At 42.1% G+C, this 24,186-nt stretch overlaps 1 protein-coding gene across 1 annotated transcript in view; it reads left to right on the forward strand.

Moving 5' to 3' along the window:
- ogdhb (oxoglutarate dehydrogenase b) overlaps positions 1–24,186 on the forward strand; it is a 43,934-nt gene that overhangs the window by 15,836 nt on the left and 3,912 nt on the right. Inside the window, exons 5-14 of the mRNA XM_041897712.2 lie at positions 11,622–11,737; positions 11,836–11,990; positions 12,832–12,978; positions 13,306–13,396; positions 15,524–15,703; positions 15,774–15,902; positions 16,332–16,511; positions 21,394–21,546; positions 21,919–22,021; positions 23,940–24,068. Coding sequence (XP_041753646.2) covers positions 11,622–11,737; positions 11,836–11,990; positions 12,832–12,978; positions 13,306–13,396; positions 15,524–15,703; positions 15,774–15,902; positions 16,332–16,511; positions 21,394–21,546; positions 21,919–22,021; positions 23,940–24,068 — 1,383 coding nt within the window. The remainder of the gene's footprint in view (positions 1–11,621; positions 11,738–11,835; positions 11,991–12,831; positions 12,979–13,305; positions 13,397–15,523; positions 15,704–15,773; positions 15,903–16,331; positions 16,512–21,393; positions 21,547–21,918; positions 22,022–23,939; positions 24,069–24,186) is intronic.

The raw sequence follows: 24,186 nt of genomic DNA on the forward strand, positions 1-24,186 counted from the left end.
CTTATGTTGTTTTAGTTTGTCATATATTCTTTGGAGGCTAGACCCTCAAGACATTTACCTAACCTTGTGTTGTGTACTGGCCTTTCAATTTTCCTGCTATGGTACATGGGTGGGAAATGGGTGAGAATGGCTGTCCAGCTGTAAACAATAAGGATAGACCCTCTGCATTTACTTAATCAGCATAACACAAGGTTGTACATGGTCATGTGTAGTGGCCTTTCAATGGAGACCTTCCTGCTTTGGTATATGGGTGAGAATGAGTTGTCAGCTGTAGACCATAAGGACAGACCCCCAAGACATTAATCTCATCTACATAGCTCATGTACAAAGCAGTACACGTTTACTGAGTGACTGATTCAGAAGAGTATATTTTATGCCACAAGTACAAATAACCAGACAAATACATTTGCAGACCTTTTAGATATTTATTTAGGAAAATAGTGCAATGTAAAACACAATGTAATACACAGGTGAAAGGTGTGATGAAAGGGGAAATAACAAAAAAAACACAAAGTAAACACCAGTAACATGAATTAGGAAATAAGTAAATATAGAAAACATGCAGCCCCCCAGTAAATTACCCACGACCCTAACGTGTGAATAAGGAAATTACCCACGACCCTAACGTGTGAATAAGGAAAAAGCACACAACATCAGTTTTTGGGGTAAGACGGAGGTCTCTGTCTCACTCGAGAGCAGATAGTGGACACGCAGTGCTGATCGATGGTCCTGTGAAAGTACATCGTCATGCCCCTGACAAACGGGACATATTGATCAGCAGGAATAGACACCATCCATGGTACCATGACGAATACATTGCAAGCTATCTTAAAACATCTCCATGGGCTCCTTTGAGTTCAGTTGCTTACTCAAAAGAACTGATTTCATAAACATCTCAATCTAATTAGCACACACACACACACACACACACACACACACACACACACCACAGTGTCTGTTTTCAGATGTTTGAACTAGCCCTGCTAATCATTATAATAACACAGGCACTGAATATTTCCCACTCACAATTTCTCCAAATTCAGAAAAGAGCTGATTTCACATGTTCTAACTACGTCTGCTATACATAAGATCACACACACACACACACACACACTGTATAAAAGGACTCGGATGCATGACAAGAGTACATACCGTATCTGGCAAATTGGTGTCTGTCTGACGATGTTCCATATGAACACTAAGCCAATCCAGTTGTCTGACAATCGGTGGGGAACACACCAACACCAGCTCCCCTCCCCGTCTCCTTCACCCTTTTCAGATTGCCAACATACCGGTCCCGAATCTTTCTCCATGTTTCTTTGATATCAATATCGGTGTAAACATTTTGTGATATCTCCCTCCTGCTGTTGTCTTTTGGCGTGCTTATCCGAATAGAACCGCATTGAAGGGTTGTAGAGGTTATCGTATTGTCTCACCAGCTCTTGTGGCTCCCCGTTGGACCAGGCAGACTTGGTTTGCAGAGATCATTCGCCTTTTAGGCGGGGACTCATGGCAACTTCAGTTGAGCAGGGACCTGTTGTCCCAGGCGCACGGAAAGGTTTGGCAAACGATGCCGGATATTTAGGACTTCCGGTTCAGTGCTCTGTGAGGGACATCCTTATGTTCCTACTGGAGCTTTTCGAGCAGGGGCTGGCATTTTCCACGTTAAAAGTGTACATGGCGACGGGTGCGGTTTCAACATGGCCACGTAAAGACGTGTTCCGAGGCCTCTCCACTAAGGGTTGATACTTTTACGTTTTAACCTTTTATCTATCAAAACGAGAACACACTTTGCACACCTACATTTGGGTGGCATTCTTGGATATGTTTGGAACCGGGAAAACGAGACGAAACGGTAAACAAGAAGACACGACAAAGACTAGCAACAATGGCGGATGCTAACGTTATGGAGATGCTAGTCACCTTCCGCGCAGAAATGGCTACACTACACTCTGATTTCATGACCGAACTTCGTACCTCTGTGTCAAGTCTACGAGCTGAAATTACGACAGAAATCCAGTCAACTATGACGACACTACAAACAACTATCACGACACAAACCCAAAAAATAAAGGATATGGAAACGCCATTGACCGACATCGATAAATGGCTTACCGAATTGGAGACTAAAAACGACGAGCTTACCTCCGAGGACGTGAAGCTAAAGGTTAGTCTAGATTAACAGGGAAACCGTTCCCGGAGACAGAACATACATGTGGTCGGAAACCCAGAAGGGACGGAAGGGTGCAATCCTACCAAGTTCATAGCCTCTTTCCTGCAAGACGTCCTCGGCGGAGAGACGTTTGACAGGCCCCCAGTCATCGACAGGGCGCATCAAACTCTAGCGGCAAAACCACAGCCCGGTCGCCCTCCCAGAGCAATGCTGGTCCGCCTACATTACTTCCAGACCAAAGAGAAAATTATTCGGAACTCCCGCGAAAAGGACAGCTGAACTACAAGCATCAGTTGTCAGAGCAGCTTACCGATCACTGCACCTGTACACAGCCCATCTGTAATTAGCCCACCCAACTACCTCATCCCCATATTGTTATTTATTTTGCTCATTTGCACCCCAGTATCTCTATTTGCACATCTATCATTCCAGTGTTAATACTAAATTGTAATTATTTTGCACTATGGCCTATTTATTGCCTTACCTCCATAACTTACTACATTTGCACACACTGTATATAGATTTTCTATTGTGTTTTTGACTGTACGTTTTGTTTATCCCATATGTAACTCTGTGTTGTTGTTTTTATCGCACTGCTTTGCTTTATCTTGGCCAGGTCGCAGTTGTAAATGAGAACTTGTTCTCAACTGGCTTACCTGGTTAAATAAAGGTGAAATAAAAATAAAATAAAAAGCGGATCCATATCTTCCCAGATTACTCGGCAGACCTGGCAAGACGCAGCGCTGGATACGAAGATGTGAAAGCCCACCTTCACAAGGCAGGAGTCAGATTTGGCCTGATACACCCAGCTAAACTGAGGATTACTTTCCAGGGGGCTAGCCACACATTTGACGACCCTCAGTCTGCACTCACCTTCTACCGGGACAATATCCACTCAACAGCGGCACAGAACCCAGATCTGTGAAGGCTGCTAGTTCTGTTATTAGGGTGCACACATGGTCAGTTTATGGACGTGAACGTGAGTACATTTTATTTGCCCTATTTGGGCAGTCCATGCACCGCATATAGATGGCTAACTACCTCGGGATGGAACTGTCTACCATGCCATGGTATACAAAGTAATTGTTAATAAGCATTATGGTGTAATATAACTAAGCTTTTCATTTATAGAACTGAGTTTCTTTTTCATTTTTTCATGAATGAATAAGCCAAATGACGTTCCTGTTAATTTGCTACTTTAGTTGGGCCTCAAGGTAGGCAAAGGAGCGTAATTACTAGGCTATATTCATTTACTTTAGACCCACAATTTTTATTTTTTATTATATAGGCTAGGCTACATGTGACTGTATGGTGTGTGTGTTCAGGCACGTGCATATGAGTGCAAAAGTGATCATGCTTAGGACAATTTAAAAGATTAGGTTATTCATTTTTCATCCACATGTCCATAGATCTATGTTAATTCACCTTTATTCAACATAGGACATAGTGAAACGTTTTTTTTCTTTTTTCTTAAAAACCCTTAGTGGGCTTCCTGTTAGTAACTTGACAGAAAACAGGGTAGGTACTGTTTTTGGGTTCTGTCGTTTCATTTGGGGACTCGGCAGTGTTTTTTTAAAATTTATTTTAGGGTTACACAAACATCAATATTATGTATGTTTTTTGTGATGCACTACTCAGTATGGGTGAAGTTATTCTTTAATATTACTGTAACATAAACAGTTCATTTAAAGCAGTCTCCTGGAATGTTCGGGGCAGTGGGCATGTGGTCAAGAGGAAGAAAATTCTAACGTTCTTAAAAAAGGAAAGGGTTTCAATTGCTATGCTACAGGAGACCCAGTTATCTTCAACAGAACATGCTAAGCTGAAGCGGGACTGGGTGGGCCAGGTGTACTTTTCTTATTTTAGTTCAAACAAAAGAGGCACTGCCATCCTTGTAAATAAAAATGTCCCATTTTATATTTGAGCACCAATATACAGACCCTGAAGGACGATTTAGTTTGATTACAGGTAATATACTTGGTCAACATATTACTATACTAAATGTATATGGCCCGAACACAGACTTCCCCAAATCTATGTCTGACATGATTTTATTATTTAATCAACACTGCAAGGAACTTGGGTTTATTTCAGGAGATTTTAATTGTACTTTGGGTAAATTGGATAAATCATCAACTGCACCAGTCTCGAATCATAGAGCCTCAAATGCTCTCAGAAGCGTTTGTGATTCATCTGGTTTAGTAGACGTATGGAGAGAGCTAAATCCTAATGTCAGAGACTATACTTTCTACTCTAGACCCCATAATTCATATTCTAGGTTGGACTATTTTCTTATGCCCTCTGCTTACATGCATGTAGTCCAGTCATGTGCTATTGGTTCTATAGTAATTCCTGACCATGCCCCAGTGTATATAGATATAAAAATTGGCAAAACAATCCCCAAAACGAGATATGGGAGACTTAATACATCTCTGCTTGACAATGAAGGATTCTGCTCTGTGATAAAATATAAATTATCACATAACTAGCTCGACAATCAACTCTCTCCTGTCTCAGTTGCAACTATCTGCGATGCTATTAAAGCAACCATAGGAGGTTATATCATTTCCCATGCCTCTCTGATCAAGAAGCTTAGAATGAAAAATAGGAAAAAATTGGAGGCTGAATTAAAGCATTTAGAACTTTCTCATAAACGACAACAAACCGAGGCAAACTGGAATTCACTAGCTTGTGCTAAGGCCAAACTCAATTTAGAACATACAAAGCATGTCAAAAAACTGTTTTTTACCAAGCAAAGATATTATGAGTTCGGTAACCGTCCGTGCCGTCTACTTGCACATCAACTTAAAAATGAACAGAATGAAAGATCAATTAAGTCTATAAGGATGGCAGATCGCTCTACTTCTTTTGATCCATTGCTTATCAATAATACATTTTGCGACTTCAATAAATCTCTTTATACTTCACAATGTACAAGATTGAACAATGAAATTACAAAATATCTGAATAAGATCATCTTGCCCGCTATATCAGATGAGCATAGTGTCATGACGTGACTTTAATTAATATGATGACTGTTATTTATCGAATCAACTAACTATGTTTAATTGTTACTCGATTAAATTAATCATGTAACAATTAACTCATTAGGAGTTGGGGCATCACAGACAAAGTTGTTTATAGAGTTACCATCTCCCGAATAAACTCTAAAGGCCTTTACCTATCAATATGTATAAAACAGTCAACATATTAATCATGACCTCTTATCAGTCTCATTCTGAACGGTCGCAGACTTCTGGGATCTGCACGAACCCCAGCTTTACTTATTATTCAGCACTACACAAATTGGCTTATTTATTTACTAGCTAACTAAATAATAACACAGAATAACATACACACTTAATACATTAGAAAAAGTCCCTAGCGACTAAGAACAACATGACTGCTTGGTTACTAAAAGAGGGACAAAGAAAGAGAGACAGAGACACTTATCGTTGATACATTTGGAAACTACCCTCAAAGTAATCATAATACATTGCTCACGAACCACCGCCCGTTTGGAGTAGGAAATCATGAATGTATTTACGTGTTTGCCGTCGTCTATCTCTGTTGAAACCAATCAATCCTTCCTTCTATGGGGAAGGGGTCGGTTGGTGTAAGGCTCTGGTTGTCCACCAGAGGTCACAATGTCCTTCTTCTTAGTTGTCCTGGCTTGTAGTGGAATGTTCAAATAGAACAACTACTTAGCTTGTGTGGATAGTCAGAGTTTGGACCACTTTACACGCACATATGCAGCCTGGCAATGTTTGGGTCTAGTCTGGGAGTTGATCTTCTTCACCTCATGTTGAGGTTCAACATTCCAACCATTTTCAAACGTGTAGACCACCGTCTCACATCTTTCTGGTCTGATGTTAATTTGTCTTTCAAGCCTTTATGCAGTCTTGGTAAAAGGGGCATTCCTACTTGCTGACACGATCTCTGAGCTCACTCGGGCATGGCTACTGACTGGTACAAAGCTTATATGAAAAACAATTATCTCATTAGAAAACATTCCTATCTTAACAAAAATACTCTCACAATGTTTCATATCATATACAACGTAAAGGATGAAAACCTGACACATACAGTGTGTATACTTTCCAAGTTACAGTATTTTCTTGATACCATTCTTAATGACATCACAAAATAATGAACAATCATTTAGATCCCCACTGACCATTCCCCACATTCTTATCTTAGAAATAGTGTTCCATTATTCACTTTTTGGACGTTATAGTTTTGGCGGCAAAAGTATTCTGGAGACAAAGGACATTCCTTTACCAATACTGAAGAGCAAGAGAGAGATTCCCCTCCTCCCTAATTTATGACAGGGTGTGAGGTATCAAAACTGGCCCTGCCCCCCCTCCCCTCTTCTGTGGGTGAGAGGGGGTCTGGTTATTGTCAGCCATTACCAAGCTGATCTGAAGCCTTGGATCCTCACCCAGGAGAGTCATGACAATAGATATAGACTAAATGCTCCCTTTACTCCTGAAGAGGTTTGGGAAACTATTAAGGCAATGCCTTCTGGCAAGGCACACGGCCTAGACAGCTTCTCTGCAGAGTTCTACAAGAAGTTCTGGCCTGAGATATGCCCTATCTTCATGCCTGCTCCAAATGATATGTTCGAAAGAGACATCATACCAGAGTCCTGGAAAACTGCATCCATTAGCTTGATACAAAAAAATGACAAGAACCCATTAAACTGCGCTTCGTTTAGACCTATCAGTTTGCTAGGAGTTGATGTTAAAATAGTAGCTAAGACACTTCCTCGCAGTTTGGAGGTCCTACTTCCAGACCTCATTAATCCTGATCAGACTGGCTTTGTCAAATCCAGATTTGGAATGGACAATGTGAGACGTGCTTTGACTATCATAAACCACCTTGGCAGAATTAAAGACCCTGCACTCATTGTCTCTCTCGATGCTGAAAAGGCCTTCGAAAGAGTTGAGTGGAAATTCTTATTTGTTGTATTAGAAAATGTTAATCTGGGTGACCATTCTATTAATTTAGTAAAATTACTTTATTCTAACCCATCAGTGGCAGTTAACACAAATGGTAAATTATCAGAAAGATTTCCTATCGGTAGGGGCTGTCGTAAAGGCTGTCCTTTATCTCCTGCTCTGTTCTCGTTAGTCATAGAACCACTGGCTGAGGCAATAAGGTCTAGTAATATCATCAGGGGCATCTCTAAGGGTGACGAAGTGCATAGAATTTCAATTTTTGCTGATGATTTTAATTTTTTTTGTCATTTAACAGACGCTCTCATCCAGAGCGACTTACAGTTAGTGAGTGCATACATTTTCATACCTTCATGCATGTTTTTTTTGTACTGTAGCAGAATCCAGTCTTATTGGAATGATATTCATTTATACATCCAGAAGATCTTGGGTAGACAATTTGCTTTTTCACCTTATTTATATTTGCTCCACTTTGATTGTAATGTTGTGTTTGACTCTGAACGTCTGTTCAATACCCTTGTTTACTTAGCCAAAAAATGCATATTGTTATTATGGTCCACACCTGAAGTACCATCTGCGAGAATGTGGCTTTCTCAAGCTTCTGCTATTCTACCCCTAGAGAAACGTACCTTTGATTTATACCAGAGGTCTGATACATTTAGGAAAATATGGTTTCCATTGTGGTCCTATGTACAAAGCCTCCCATAAATGCCCCATGTTATAATTGTGATGTTTGTATATATATTTTTCTCTCCATTTTATGACTGCCTTTTTCTATAATGTTTTGCTGTATCCTTTGGCCTCAGCTAAACCTGTTATCCGGTACTCAGTTCGCCCCCTGCGACTCTAAGGTGATGTTGCGTGGAAATGTGGCCTTTCTCCCAAAAGTCATGGCTTTGATCCTACAGGTCCTTCGTTTTTTAGCTATTTCCCTTTTCGCCTCCTTTTGCTTCTGAAGAGCAACAGATGTTACATGCCCTGTGTCTGGTGCGAGCTTTACGCACGGACATTGAACGGACCCGGGATATCTGGTCATGTGACCAGCTTTTGGTCTGTTTTGCTAATCCAGCTCGCAGCAGGGCGCTCCCTAAGCAGCGTCTCTCCCACTGGATTGTTGAGGCTATTTCCCTGGCATATAGCAGCAAGGGGCAAGATTTACCTAGTGCTGTATGCGCCCACTCCACCAGGGGTCTGGCAGCGTCTTGGGTGTTGGTTAAAGGGTTGACTATAGGAGATATTTGTGCTTCGGCGAGTTGGGCAACACCACACACTTTTTTTGATTTTTTTTCACTTGGATGTCATTGGTCCCAGTGTAGCCCACAGGGTTCTTATGGCTGGAACAGGGGAAAGTGTGCATAATACCCAGACTGCCGCATCTGGCGGTGTCAGTTCTGGTTGGTCTGTCATGGGCCGTTTTCGTTTAATATCCGTTGGGGTCTGCTTGGGGCGTGATAATATTTCCCCATAGTATGTTGTTCCTGACAAAGGGAATGTAGCGTTATGACTATAACTACTATTCCCTGAAGGAAGGAATGAGGTACAACACCTGTTTGTACCCCGCGCCGCCAGTTCCTGGGCTCGATGAAGAGCGGTATTAAATTGAAGGAATGAATCCGAGCCTCACGCTTATCATCTTTGGATGGCGGGGCTTCCAGCGAGGCACGGATTTCATTGGCCTTGTCAGGTGTGATTGTAGATCCTTCAACCAAAGTCGCGAGAGTGTGGCTCCCCATAGTATGTTGTACCTCATTTCCCTCCTTTAGGGAACAGTAGTTATAGTCATAATGTTACGCTATAGTCATAAAGCTACGCTATAGTCATAAAGCTACGCTATAGTCATAACGCTACACTATAGTCATAGCGCTACGCTATAGTCATAACGCTACGTTATAGTCATAAAGCTACGCTATAGTCATAACGCTACGCTATAGTCATAACGCTACGCTATAGTCATAACGCTACAGTCATAACGCTACGCTATAGTCATAACGCTACGCTATAGTCATACCGCTACGCTATAGTCATAACGCTACGCTATAGTCATAAAGCTACGCTATAGTCATACCGCTACGCTATAGTCATAACGCTACGCTATAGTCATAAAGCTACGCTATAGTCATAAAGCTACGCTATAGTCATAACGCTACGCTATAGTCATAAAGCTACGCTATAGTCATAACGCTACGCTATAGTCATAACGCTACGCTCCCTAGTTCTTACTGTAGCTCTTCTTGTCTATCTATCTGGTTGCTCTGTGTGCAGTAGAGTGTAGTGTAGTGATAGAAGTAGAGTGGTCCCAAGTTTTTATTTTCTGAAGTGTGTGTGTGTGTGTGTGAGTGCATGAGTGCCTACAAGTGTGTTAAGGATGTGCATCTTCCCCTTTCAAGACGATTCGATACGTCTCTAGATACATGGTCTCCGATACGATACAGGAACAATGCACTAACATTTGTTGCAGAAACACATTCATTTTCCATTCTAAATTAAAACCTGCTGCTGATTGAGCTCATGAGCTGGGCCTCTCTGAGCTGGATCTGTCTGAGCTGACTTCGGTGGGTGTTTGGGTGGGTGTGTGGGTGTGTGTGTGTGTGTGTGTGTGTGTGTGTGTGTGTAAATGATGTATGTCTATGGTGTATGTACTATGTAGGCTCCTGAGTTGAGCCATAAGGGAGACTAGGCCTCTACCATCCCACTACCACTATCAGATTAGGGGGCAATGTAGCCTGTTTTTTGTCCCCCCACTTTGGTTCTGAAATCACCATCAGCCACTAATTAACTTGTCATTTTTGCAGATTAAGTGTTTGAGCTATGAATGTATCAATATTTATCATTTACAAATTAGCTATGACATAGCCAATTAATATACAGCGCAACTATATAGGATTTCACCCCCATCTCAAAATTGAATGGTTTTGACCGTTTGGAAGTTTTTATGGAGTGCTTCTTTTCTCCTCCCACTTTGACCATGCAGTGTGCCTTGCAAAAGTGTTCGCTGTTCTCGTTATGAAATTATCAACTTTACCCTGTATATCTAAAAATGACCATATTGTTTAAACCTCTAGAGTCAATGTCCATGCCCCCGCGAAAATCTAATTAGCAGAAGAAAAAACAACAACATCAAAATAGGTCTGTTTGAACTAGAGATGTTTTTTTGCATGGGCTGTGTCTCAATCCACCGCATCTGCCAAATGTAGCCTTCCACATCTGCCAAATGTAGCCTTCCACATCTGCAGTGGAAGGTGGCCGAGCTACAGCAGTGTCTTCTCACGAAAACGTCTGTAGCATCTGAATGGTTTGGCCTACACACTAATATGAGCCCTCTACGGCAAGATGAGATGTTTTTCTCTGGGACGCCCACAAGCCTCACAAGACTCGCCTGAAGTTAGCCCATACCAGTTTAAAAAATGAATGGCAGGATATATGGAGATAGTTTAGTGTCCATAAAAAAAATATGGGTAAAAAATAAATAAAAATATTGATCTTTCTTATATCTCAGATATACATTTTACATTTTTTTACATTATTTAGCAGACGCTCTTATCCAGAGCGACTTACATGAGCAATTAGGGTTAAGTGGGATTAGAACCAGCGACCTTTCGGTTATTGGCACAACGCTCTTAACCACTAAGCTACCTGCCGGCGACATTTTAAAACAAACTTCCTTTTGATGAATTTTTTACTATCTGTTTTTCCATGTATGAATCTGATATTCAATGCGTTTCTATGGGCTAATAGCAGTAAGGCCAAATTCAATGTTTCATCAAATACTTTTTTATATACTTTTTTTATACCTAAAGGGGTTCTAAAATTCGAAATCAAATAGCTAAATGATCCTTGGTTTGACCATCTTAAAACAATTCCATATGTTAGGATGTCACAGAGAATACTAAGCTATCACGTGCACGCCATTGCCTGCCGCCATTTTGTATTTGCATCATCGCTCACACTTTCATTCCAGACAGGAAATAATCTCTCTCTCCTGTTGCTATACCACTCTAGAATATAATTTATAGAATCTAGAAGTACAGTATTCTAGACGCTGAATGACATTTTTGTCACCCCTCTATCTCCCTCCAACACCCTTCTCCATTTTAACTTTGGTATTGCGCTATTGTCTCTTCACATCTCTTTCTCTTCATCTCTTCCGCTCTCTCACCTGATCCTATCCCTCCCATCTCTCTTGTGTCATGCAATAACCCTGCTTTTGTCCATCAAATTAATGTTGTGCCTCTATGAGCTTTTAACCAATCAATGCTGAGTTTTTTTGGCTGTCTGTATAACTTAGATTCAAATATAGTGTGTTTCTCTAGATATCAAGTAGGTTTGATGTTTATATTTGCCTTCCATCTCTATGCCCCCACCCCTCGCTCTCCCTCTAATTCCCTCTCTTTCTGTCTTTCTCCATCTCTCTCTTTCTTCCACTTCCTCTCTCCTGACATTCTATTTCGTTTCTTCACCCCTATCCCCTGTCTCCATGGTGACGATGGCAGGGTTCTATGGTCTGGATGAGTCCGACCTGGACAAGGTGTTCCGGCTCCCCACCACCACCTTCATCGGGGGCAGCGAGAGCGCTCTGCCCCTCAGAGAGATCATAAGCCGCCTCGAGGTAAAGTAGATCCGCCGTATCGTGTACAACACTCACTTAGTCATTACTAACAAAAATAGTGCACACACTGACCTCACCTCTCTTTTCCTGTCCTGTAGATGGCGTACTGTCAGTCTATTGGAGTAGAGTTCATGTTCATTAATGACATGGAGCAGTGTCAGTGGATCAGACAGAGGTTTGAGAGGCCAGGTGTCATGCAGTTCACCCTGGAGGAGAAGAGGACCCTGCTGACCAGAATGGTTCGATCCACCAGGTCTGCCTGTCTGTCTGTCTGTACGTGTGGTCATATGACACAAAAATATAGGTTTTTGGCCATGCACACCAGTATGTGGCCACAGAACAATGCAAATGCAGAAAATACCTCTTCCCTACTGTAAAATATGGTGGTGGATCTTTGACATTATGGGGCTATTTTGCTTCCACTGGTCTTGGGCTCTTGTTAAGATCAATGGCTTCATTAACTGTACCCAGTAGCAGGACATTTTAGCCAGAAATCTGGTTGCCTCTGCCAGGAGGCAGAAACTTGGCCACAAGTGGATCTTTCAGTAAGACAATAATCAAAACACGCACACATCAAAATCCACAAAGAAATTGTTAATTGAACACAAAATCAACATTTTGCCTCTGGACTTAAACCCAATTTAAAACCTGTGGTTTGAATTGAAGAGGACAGTCCATAAGCGCAGATTAAGGTTATCAAGGATCTGGAAAGATTCTGTATGGAGGAATGGTCTAAGATCCCTCCCAATGTGTTCTCCAATCTCATAAAACATTTGAGAAAAAGGCTCAGTGCCGTTATCCTCGCAAGGGGAGGGTGCTGGAGTATTGGAAACAGGGGATCCAATCATTTTGACCATCTTTTTGAGATTTTGTATGATTACTTGTTGAACAAAATATATTTTCCTGAGCAATTGTATTAGTATAAAATAATATCATTTTTATAAAATGTTTACATACAATATAGCTCAGTCTTTTTTGCTCTTTATCAAGGGATCCAATAATTCCAGACCTCACTGTATAACTCTAGGACTGGATTCTGGACTGGGTAAAATTAGTGGGCGGGGCCTAACCTGGTATGACTTCCTGTTGGTCAGGTTCGAGGAGTTCCTCCAGAGGAAGTGGTCATCAGAGAAGCGTTTTGGTCTGGAGGGCTGTGAGTCTCTCATCCCAGCCCTGAAAACCATCATCGACAAGTCCAGCATGAACGGAGTGGAGAGCATCATCATGGGCATGCCCCACAGGTTCTGTTACCATGGAAACACCAATCACAGGCTGCCCCACACGTAGCATAGCTACGGTAGCACTAGACACCGCTCTCAACCTACTGTTGTAGCTCTCCTGGTTGCTGGGATCCCGGGAATATTCACAGTTTACATTACAACTACTTACATGCTGCTTAAACATGTTCTTTACTGGAATACCCAGGTAGACTGTTCATTAGACTTGTAACATTTACTATACCGTACATGAAAGTTAATCTCTCTCTCTCTCTCTCTCTCTCTCTCTCTCTCTCTCTCTCTTTCTCTCTCTCTCGCTCTCTCGCTCTCGCTCTCTCTCTCTCTCTCTAGGGGGAGGTTGAATGTGTTGGCCAATGTGATCCGTAAGGAGCTGGATCAGATCTTCTGTCAGTTTGACTCCAAGCTGGAGGCTGCTGATGAGGTAAATTATACAGCTAGCAGAGAGCAGGGTCCTGCTCATTAATCACCAAACCGGGGGGGGGGACATTGTAACATGCTGTCCATTGCTGCCTTAATGATAACAACCCAGGTGTAGAACGGAAACTCCTGGTAACACAGTGGAATCTCTCCTGGTAACACAATGGAAACTCTCCTGGTAACACAATGTGGAAAGTGAATAACATGGAAAAAGTCTTATCATAAGCTAAAGAAAATGAAAAAGTAGTACTCATACAATTCACCTCCATTTAACTTCTGAACCTCTTTCTCTCTCCCTCCCCTTTATTTCACATCATATTATGACTATATACAGTGTTGTAACGATGTGCAAATAGTTAAAGTACAAAAGGGAAAATAAATCAACATAAATATGGGTTGTATTTACAATGGTGTTTGTTCTTCACTGGTTGCCCTTTTCTTGTGGCAACAGGTCACAAATCTTGCTGCTGTGATTGCACACTGTGGTATTTCACCCAATAGATATGCGAGTTGATCAAAATTGGATTAGTTTTTTTTTATTCTTTGTGGGTCTGTGTAATCTGAGGGAAATATGTGTCTCTAATATGGTCATACATTTGGCAGGAGGTTAGGAAGTGCAGCTCAGTTTTCACCTCATTTTGTGGGCAGTGTGCACATAGCCTGTCTTCTCTTGAGAGCCAGGTCTGCCTACGGCTGCCTTTCTCAATAGCAAGGCTATGCTCACTGAGTCTGTACAGTGCCTTGCAAAAGTATTCATCCCCTTTGCGTTTTTCCTATTTTGTTGCATTACAAACTGTAATTTATTTTTATTTGGATTTCATTTAATGGACATATACAAAATAGTCCAAATTGGTGAAGTGAAATGAAAAAAATAACTTGTTTCAAAAAATTCTAAAAAATAAATAACGGAAGAGTGGTGCGTGCATATGTATTCACCCCCTTTGCTATGAAGCCCCTAAATAAGATATGGTGCAACCAATTACCTTCAGAAGTCACATAGTTAGTTAAATAAAGTCCACCTGTGTGCAATCTAAGTTTCACATGATCTGTCACATGATCTCAGTATATATACACCTGTTCTGAAAGGCCCCAGAGTCTGCAACACCACTAAGCAAGCGGCACCATGAAGACCAAGGAGCTCTCCAAACAGGTCAGGGACAAAGTTGTGGAGAAGTACAGATCAGAGTTGGGTTATAGTCAGTCTTCCAGAGATTTGAGACTGGGATCGGAGGTTCACCTTCCAGCAGGACAATGACCCTAAGCATACTGCTAAAGCAACACTCGAGTGGTTTAAGGGGAAACATTTAAATGTCTTGGAATGGCCTAGTCAAAGCCCAGACCTCAATCCAATTGAGAATCTGTGGTATGACTTAAAGATTGATGTACACCAGCGGAACCCATCCAACTTGAAGGAGCTGGAGCAGCTTTGCCTTGAAGAATGGGCAGAAATCCCAGTGGCTAGATGTGCAAAGCTTATGGAGACATACCCCAAGAGACTTGCAGCTGTAATTGCTGCAAAAGGTGGCTCTACAAAGTATTGACTTTGGGGGGGGTGAATAGTTATGCACACTCAAGTTTTCTGTTTTTTTGTCTTATTTCTTGTTTGTTTCACAAAAAATCTTCAAAGTGGTAGGCATGTTGTGTAAATCAAATGATACAAACCCCCCAAAAATCCATTTTAATTCCAGGTTGTAAGGCAACAAAATAGGAAAAATGCCAAGGGGGGTGAATACTTTCGCAGGCCACTGTCAAAGCTTTCCTTAATTTTGAGTCAGTCACAGTGGTCAGGTATTCTGCCACTCTGTACTCTCTGTTTAGGGCCAAATAGCATTCTAGTTTGCTCTGTTTTTGTTAATTCTTTCCAATGTGTCAAGTAATTCTCTTTTTGTTTTCTCATGATTTGGTTGGGTCTAATTGTGTTGCTGTCCTGGGGCTCTGTGGGGTCTGTTTGTGTTTGTGAACAGAGCCCCGGGACCAGCTTGTTTAGGGGACTCTTCTCCAGGTTCATTTCTCTGTAGGTGATGTCTTTCTCTCTCTCAATTCAATTCAATTTCAATTTAAGGGCTTTATTGGCATGGGAAACATATGTTCTCGCTCTCTCTTACTCGCTCTCTCTCCTCCTCCCTATCAGGGTTCTGGAGATGTGAAGTACCATTTGGGGATGTGGCACCGTAGGATCAACCGGGTCACTGATAGGAACATCACGCTGTCACTCATGGCTAACCCCTCCCACCTGGAGGCTGTGGACCCCGTGGTGCAGGGCAAGACCAAGGCTGAGCAGTTCTACTCTGGAGACACAGAGGGCAAAAGAGTATGTACACACACACACACATGCACACAAACACACAAACCGTGTGCATGAATATTTCTGTGTGTTCCAGGTGATGTCCATCCTGCTCCATGGTGATGCAGCGTTTGCAGGCCAGGGGGTTGTCTACGAGACCTTCCACCTCTCTGACCTGCCCTCCTACACCACACATGGCACTGTCCATGTGGTGGTCAACAACCAGGTAACACACATCCTGCTACACCACCCAAGGCACTGTCCAAGTTCTTCTGATGATCTTCATTTGGTATATCGTGTCACAGACTCTTTGACAAATACTGATTTTGTGGAGGTGATGCTTGAAGTGGATGGGGGGAGTTTTACTGAAAATGTTGGGTGTTTCTGTAGTGGGGAGGGGCTTACTTACGTAAATAGAGTTAGCTAGTGTACACAATATTTGGTTCTGAGTTTCGAGATTAACAACCAGGTAACAAACACACTTTAACAGCCCCATGGATGGCCTGCTGTTCTCCGTAACCTACACACACACACGCACCCACACACACTCACAAAACCTTCTACATCACTCACACATGCATGCAAGCACAACCACATTACACACCCGCTCCCCCCACCCACTAACCCTCTAACCACCTGTCTCTCCTCCCTGTAGATTGGTTTCACAACCGACCCCAGGGTGGCGAGATCATCCTCATACCCTACAGACGTGGCCAAGGTGGTCAACGCCCCCATCTTCCACGTCAATGCTGACGACCCCGAGGCTGTCATGTACGTGTGTAACGTCGCCGCCGAGTGGAGAGCCACCTTTCACAAGGACGTGGTGGTAGACTTGGTAAGTGTGTTCCCTGATCAGGGTGGTGTTCATTGGACAGCGGAGTCACTCACCACCTTCCGGAGACATTTGAAACCCCACCTCTTTAAGGAATACCTGGGATAGGATAAAGTAATCCTTCTACCCCCCCCTTACCCCAACCCCCCCCAATTTTTTTTTTTTATAATAATAAATAAATTGTAAAGTGGTTATCCCACAATAAGGTGAATGCACCTATTTGTAAGTCGCTCTGGATAAGAGTGTCTGCTAAATGACGTAAATGTAATTAGGCAAACGGAAAAAAACTGACTGAAACAGGATTTTCGTTGTCAGTTTACCTCTTAACCTGACAGTCCCTGAAATCGGGCACTAGAATTACTTTTAAAAAATATGTACATTTTTACATTTACATTTTAGTCATTTAGCAGACGCTCTTATCCAGAGCGACTTACAGTGCATACATTAATATATATATATATATTTTTTTTTTCATACCCCCTGTGGGAATCGAACCCACAACCATGGCGTTGCAAACACCATGCTCTATCAACTGAGCTACATCCCTGCAGGCCATTCCCTCCCCTACCCTGGACGACGCTGGGCCAATTGCGCGCCGCCCCACGGGTCTCCCGGTCGCGGCCGGCTACGACAGAGCCTGGATTCGAACCAGGATCTCTAGTGGCACAGCTAGCACTGTGTTGCAGTACCTTAGACCACTGCGCCACTCGTATATGTTTACATGACTTCTTTTATTGATTTCCCACCGTTTTATGTCAGAAGACTGCAATCCAGACCTTTCAAGGACCATGTAAACATGCTCGGTCGAATAAACTTGTATTTGCCTCCCTCTGGTGGTCAGCTGCAGCATTACATCGATTTATATAACTTCACTGCAACGTTACGTCAAAAGGGGAGTTACTTAGAAAAACATGTATCCAGCTCGACTGCTTCACAGCACAGACATGGCAAAGCAATAGCTAAATATGTCTCGAGCAGGTGGATCTAAATACATAACTTGCATAGCTATACGATAAAGAATGCAACCTACACACTTCCTAAAATAAGTAAAGAAGTAATTTTGTGTAAAAGTGAAACCTTTGTTTTATGTCGGAGGCAGACACATTGCATACAGTACCAGTCAAAAGTTTGGACACACCTACTCATTCAAGGGTTTTTCTTTATTTTTACTATTTTCCACATTGCAGGATAATAGTGAAGACATCAAAACTATGAAATAACACATATGGAATCATGTAGTAACCATAAAAGTGTTAAACAAATTAAAATATATTTTAGATTTTTCAAAGTAGCCACCCTTTGCCTTGATGACAGCTTTGCACACTCTTGGCATTCTCTCAACCAGCTTCACCTGGAATGCTTTTCCAACAGTCTTGAAGGAGTTCCCACATATGCTGAGCACTTGTTGGCTGCTTTTCCTTCACTCTGCGGTCCAACTCATCCCAAACCATCTCAATTGGGTTGAGGTCGGGTGATTGTGGAGGCCAGGTCATCTAATGCAGCACTCCATCACTCTCCTTCTTGGTCAAATAGTCCTTACACAGCCTGGAGGTGTGTTGGGTCATTGTCCTGTTGGAAACAAATGATAGTCCCACTAAGCGCAAACCAGATGGGATGGCTTATCGCTGCAGAATTCTGTGGTAGCCATGCTGGTTAACTGTGCCTTGAATTCTAAATAAATCACGATAGTGTCACCAGCAAAGCACCCCTACACCATCACACCTCCTCCATGCTTCACGGTGGGAACCACATATGCGGAGATCATCCGTTCACCTACTCTGCGTCTCACAAAGACACGGCGGTTGGAACCAAAAATCTCAGATTTGGACTCATCAGACCAAAGGACAGATTTCCACCGGCCCAAGCAAGTCTCTTCTTCTTATTGGTGTCCTTTTAGTAGTGGTTTCTTTGCAGCAATTCGACCATGAAGGCCTGTTTCACGCAGTATCCTCTGAACAGTTGATGTTGAGATGTGTCTGTTACTTGAACTCTTTGAAGCGTTTATTTGGGCTGCAATTTCTGAGGCTGGTAACTCTAATGAACTTATCCTCTGCAGCAGAGGTAACTCTGGGTCTTCCTTTCCTGTGGCGGTCCTCATGAGAGCCAGTTTCATCATAGCGCTTGATGGTTTTTGCGACTGCACTTGAAGAAACGTTCAAAGTTCTTGAAATGTTCCGTATTGACTGACCTTCATGTCTTAAAGTAATGATGGACTGTCATTTCTCTTTGCTTATTTCAGCTGTTCTTGCCATAATATGGACTTGGTCTTTTACTAAATAGGGCTATCTTCTGTATTCCACCCCTACCTTGTCACAACACAACTAATTGGCTCAAACGCATTAAGAAGGAAAGAAATTCCACAAATTAACTTTTAACAGGGTACACCTGTTAAATTAAATGCATTCCAGGTGACTACCTCATGAAGCTGGTTGAGAGAATGCCAAGAGTGTGCAAAGCTGTCATCAAGACAAAGGGTGGCTACTTTGAAGAATCTCAAATATAACATATTTTGATTTAACACTTTTTTGGTTACTACATGATTCCATATGTGTTATTTCATAGTTTTGATGTCTTCACTATTATTCTACAATGTAGAAAATGGTAAAAATAAAGAAAAACCCTTGGTGTGTCCAAACTTTTGACTGGTACTGTATGCTCAGAATGACAAAATGGAGTCCTTTACATAGCCCTTCTCCCCTTGTCTATAGGAGGGACGCACACTGTTTAAATGGCCCAAATGTTGATTCAGACTTTCACAAATGTAACAGATTTTGACTATCACTAATGTCATGATATGTTTGGTAAAGTAATAAAGTTAAATATTTTGGGTAGATTTTCCTAAAACAGATTAGCTATATATGGACATATTATAAAGTATGAAAAGGCTTATTCATTCACAAAACAAATAGATTTGATCACATCATCATATTTGTATATGTTTTATTATACTTCTATTGTGTACTAGGTCATATGGGTTGAATTTTTTTATTTTATTTTTCTCAGACATAAATAAACAATTCCAGGTGAAAGCCAAAGGTCATACAGTGAGGGGAAAAAAGTATTTGATCCCCTGCTATTTTTGTAATTTTGCCCACTGACAAAGACATGATCAGGCTATAATTTTAATGGTAGGTTTATTTGAACAGTGAGAGACAGAATAACAACAAACAAATCCAGAAAAACGCATGTCAAATATGTTATAAATTGATTTGCATTTTAATGAGGGAAGTAAGTATTTAACCCCTCTGCAAAACATGACTTAGTACTTGGTGGCAAAACCCTTGTTGGCAATCACAGAGGTCAGACGTTTCTTGTAGTTGGCCACCAGGATTGCACACATCTCAGGAGGAATTTTGTCCCACTTCTCTTTGCAGATCTTCTCCAAGTCATTAAGGTTTCGAGGCTGACGTTTGGCAACTCAAACCTTCAGCTCCCTCCACAGATTTTTCTATGGGATTAAGGTCTGGAGACTGGCTAGGCCACTCCAGGACCTTAATGTGCTTCTTCTTGAGCCACTCCTTTGTTGCCTTGGCCGTGCGTTTTGGGTCATTGTCATGCTGGAATACCCATCCACGACCCATTTTCAATGCCCTGGCTGAAGGAAGGAGGTTCTCACCCAAGATTTGACGGTACATGGCCCCGTCCATCGTCCCTTTGATGCAGTGAATTTGTCCTGTCCCCTTAGCAGAAAAACACCCCCAAAGCATAATGTTTCCACCTCCATGTTTTACGGTGGGGATGGTGTTCTTGGGGTCATAGGCAGCATTCCTCCTCCTCCAAACACGGCGAGTTGAGTTGATGCCAAAGAGCTTAATTTTGGTCTCATCTGACCACAACACTTTCACCCAGTTCTCCTCTGAATCATTCAGATGTTCATTGGCAAACTTCAGACAGGCCTGTATATGTGCTTTCTTGAGCAGGGGGACCTTGCGGGCGCTGCAGGATTTCAGTCCTTCACGGCGTGGTGTGTTACCAATTGTTTTCTTGGTGACTATGGTCCCAGCTGCCTTGAGATCATTGACAAGATCCTCCCGTGTAGTTCTGGGCTGATTCCTCACCGTTCTCATGATCATTGCAACTCCACGAGGTGAGATCTTGCATGGAGCCCCAGGCCGAGGGAGATTGACAGTTCTTTTGTGTTTCTTCCATTTGCGAATAATCGCACCAACTGTTGTCACCTTCTCACCAAGCTGCTTGGCGATGGTCTTGTAGCCCATTCCAGCCTTGTGTAGGTCTACAATCTGGTCCCTGACATCCTTGGAGAGCTCTTTGGTCTTGGCCATGGTGGAGAGTTTGGAATCTGATTGATTGATTGCTTCTGTGGACAGGTGTCTTTTATAAATGTAACAAACTGAGATTAGGAGCACTCCCTTTAAGAGTATGCTCCTAATCTCAGCTCGTTACCTGTATAAAAGACACCTGGGAGCCAGAAATCTTTCTGATTGAGAGGGGGTCAAATACTTATTTCCCTCATTAAAATGCAATTCAATTTATAACATTTTTGACATGTGTTTTTCTGGATTTTGTTGTTGTTATTCTGTCTCTCACTGTTCAAATAAACCTACCATTAAAATTATAGACTGATTATTTATTTGTCAGTGGGCAAACTTACAAAATCAGCAGGGGATCAAATACTTTTTTCCCTCACTGTAGCTTTCTAGGGGGGGAAACACTACTACATTAATAAAATATTGCCCTCTTGCGTATTGATGACTAAAGCTATAGCGAAACAGTGCAAATGTCTGTCAGCTCTTAATAACGTTTTCTGTTGCGTGCCCCACTGAACGTCACCAAGGTGTGTTCCTATAGTGTAATCGTCTTAATCAGATGAATGAGCCAATGTTTACACACCCTTCCGATCTCTGTGTGTGTGTGTACCCTCCAGGTGTGTTACAGGCGTAACGGCCACAATGAGATGGATGAGCCCATGTTCACTCAGCCTCTGATGTACAAGCAGATCAAGAAGCAGAAAGGAGTCCTCCAGAAATACTCTGAGAAACTCCTAGCAGAGGGAGCAGTCACCAGACAGGACTATGAGGTAACACATTCTGCCATATATACTATATACCCATATATATGCCCATATAAATCATATACAACATTTTACATTTAGGTCATTTATCAGACGCTCTTATCCAGAGCATACATTTTCATATTTGTTCGTACTGGTCCCCCATGGGAATCGAACCCAAAACCCTAGCGTTGCATGTGCCATGCTCTATCTACCATGTGACCCACACAAACCTTACAAACCTGTACTTAGATATCATATTCTGTCCTCTGTCTTTACATAAAATACTATCCTGAATGAAATAGAATGTACTCACTGATTGACATGAGGTGGCGAGGTGGTGTTGTTGAGTATAACTTAATTCAACATTAAATGGATATTAACCCTTCCCCTCTGTAGGAAGAGATAGCAAAGTATGACAAGATCTGTGAGGAGGCTCATGCTCGCTCTAAAGACGAGAAGATTCTACACATCAAACACTGGCTGGACTCGCCCTGGCCCGGTCAGTGTGTGTGTGTGTGTGTGCGTGCGTGCACCTACAGTAAGTTTTACAATATATAATAAGTGCATATACAGTACCAGTCAAACGTTTGGACACACCTACTCATTCAAGGGTTTTTCTTTATTTTTACATTGTAGAATAATAGTGAAGACATCAAACCTATGAAATTACATATGGAATCATGTAGTAACCAAAAAAGTGTTACACAAATCAAAATATGTTATATTTGCGATTCTTCAAAGTAGCCACCTTTGGCCTTGACGACAGCTTTGCACACTCTTGGCATTCTCTCCACCAGCTTCACCTGGAATGCTTTTCCAACAGTCTTGAAGGAGTTCCCACATATGCTGAGCACTTGTTGGCTGCTTTTCCTTCACTCTGCAGTCCAACTCATCCCAAACCATCTCAATTGGGTTGAGGTTGGGTGATTGTGGAGGCCAGGTCGTCTGATGCAGCACTCCATCACTCTCCTTCTTGGTCAAATAGCCCTTACACAGCCTGGAGGTGTGTTTTGGGTCATTGTCCTGTTGAAAAACAAATGATCCCACTAAGCGCAAACCAGATGGGATGGCGTATTGCAGCAGAATGCTGTGGTAGCCATGCTGGTTAAGTGTGCCTTGAATTCTAAATAAATCACATACAGTGTCACCAGCAAAGCACCCCCACACCATCACACCTCCTCCTCCATGCTTCACGGTGGGAACCATACATGTAGAGATCATCCATTCACCTACACTGCGCCTCACAAAGACACGGCGGTTGGAACCAAAAATCTCAAATATTGACTCATCAGACCAAAGGACATATTTCCACCGGTCTACATTTTACATTTTAATCATTTAGCAGACGCTCTTATACAGAGCGACTTACAGTTAGTGAGTGCATACATTTACATACTGGCCCCCCGTGGGAAACGAACCCACAACCCTGGCTATGCAAGCGCCATGCTCTACCAACTGAGCTACAGGGGACCTATGTCCATTGCTCGTGTTTCTTGGCCCAAGCAAGTCTCTTCTTCTTATTGGTGTCCTTTTAGTAGTGGTTTCTTTGCAGCAATTCGACCATGAAGGCCTGTTTCACGCAGTATCCTCTGAACAGTTGATGTTGAGATGTGTCTGTTACTTGAACTCTTTGAAGCGTTTATTTGGGCTGCAATTTCTGAGGCTGGTAACTCTAATGAACTTATCCTCTGCAGCAGAGGTAACTCTGGGTCTTCCTTTCCTGTGGCGGTCCTCATGAGAGTCAGTTTCATCATAGCGCTTGATGGTTTTTGCGACTGCACTTGAAGAAACATTCAAAGTTCTTGAAATGTTCCGTATTGACTGACCTTCATGTCTTAAAGTAATGATGGACTGTCATTTCTCTTTGCTTATTTCAGCTGTTTTTGCCATAATATGGACTTGGTCTTTTACTAAATAGGGCTATCTTCTGTATTCCACCCCTACCTTGTCACAACACAACTAATTGGCTCAAATGTATTAAGAAGGAAAGAAATTCCACAAATTAACTTTTAACAGGGTACACCTGTAAATTGAAATGCATTCCAGGTGACTACCTCATGAAGCTGGTTGAAAGAATGCCAAGAGTGTGCAAAGCTGTCATCAAGACAAAGGGTGGCTACTTTGAAGAATCTCAAATAGAAAATATATTTTGATTTGTTTAACACTTTGTTTTGGTTACTACATGATTCCATATGTGAATTACATAGTTTTGATGTCTTCACTATTATTCTACAATGTAGAAAATAGTAAAGATTAAGAAAAACCCGGGAATTAGTAGGTGTGTCCAAACTTTTGACTGGTACTGTATGTGTATATGTTAAAATCTCTAGACAGACACTAACAACATGTATCTTTCTCTATCTCTCTGTGTTTGTGTGTGCCTGCATGCGTGTGTGTGTGTGTGCGCGCGTGTGTAGGTTTCTTCAACGTGGATGGCCAGCCTAAGAGTATGACCAGTCTGTCTACAGGCCTGCCTGAGGAGGAGCTGGGACACATAGGACACATCGCTTCATCTGTCCCCGTGGAAGACTTCACCATACACGGAGGTACTGATACACACACACACACAGGGATGCATGCATTCACACACACAAGCTCACACACCAAATGCATACGGAAGCACACATGCACCCACCCACGCACGTACACACACACACAATACCT

This window comes from Coregonus clupeaformis, chromosome 15, assembly GCF_020615455.1.
Source record: "Coregonus clupeaformis isolate EN_2021a chromosome 15, ASM2061545v1, whole genome shotgun sequence".
In the NCBI taxonomy this organism is placed as follows: domain Eukaryota; kingdom Metazoa; phylum Chordata; class Actinopteri; order Salmoniformes; family Salmonidae; genus Coregonus; species Coregonus clupeaformis.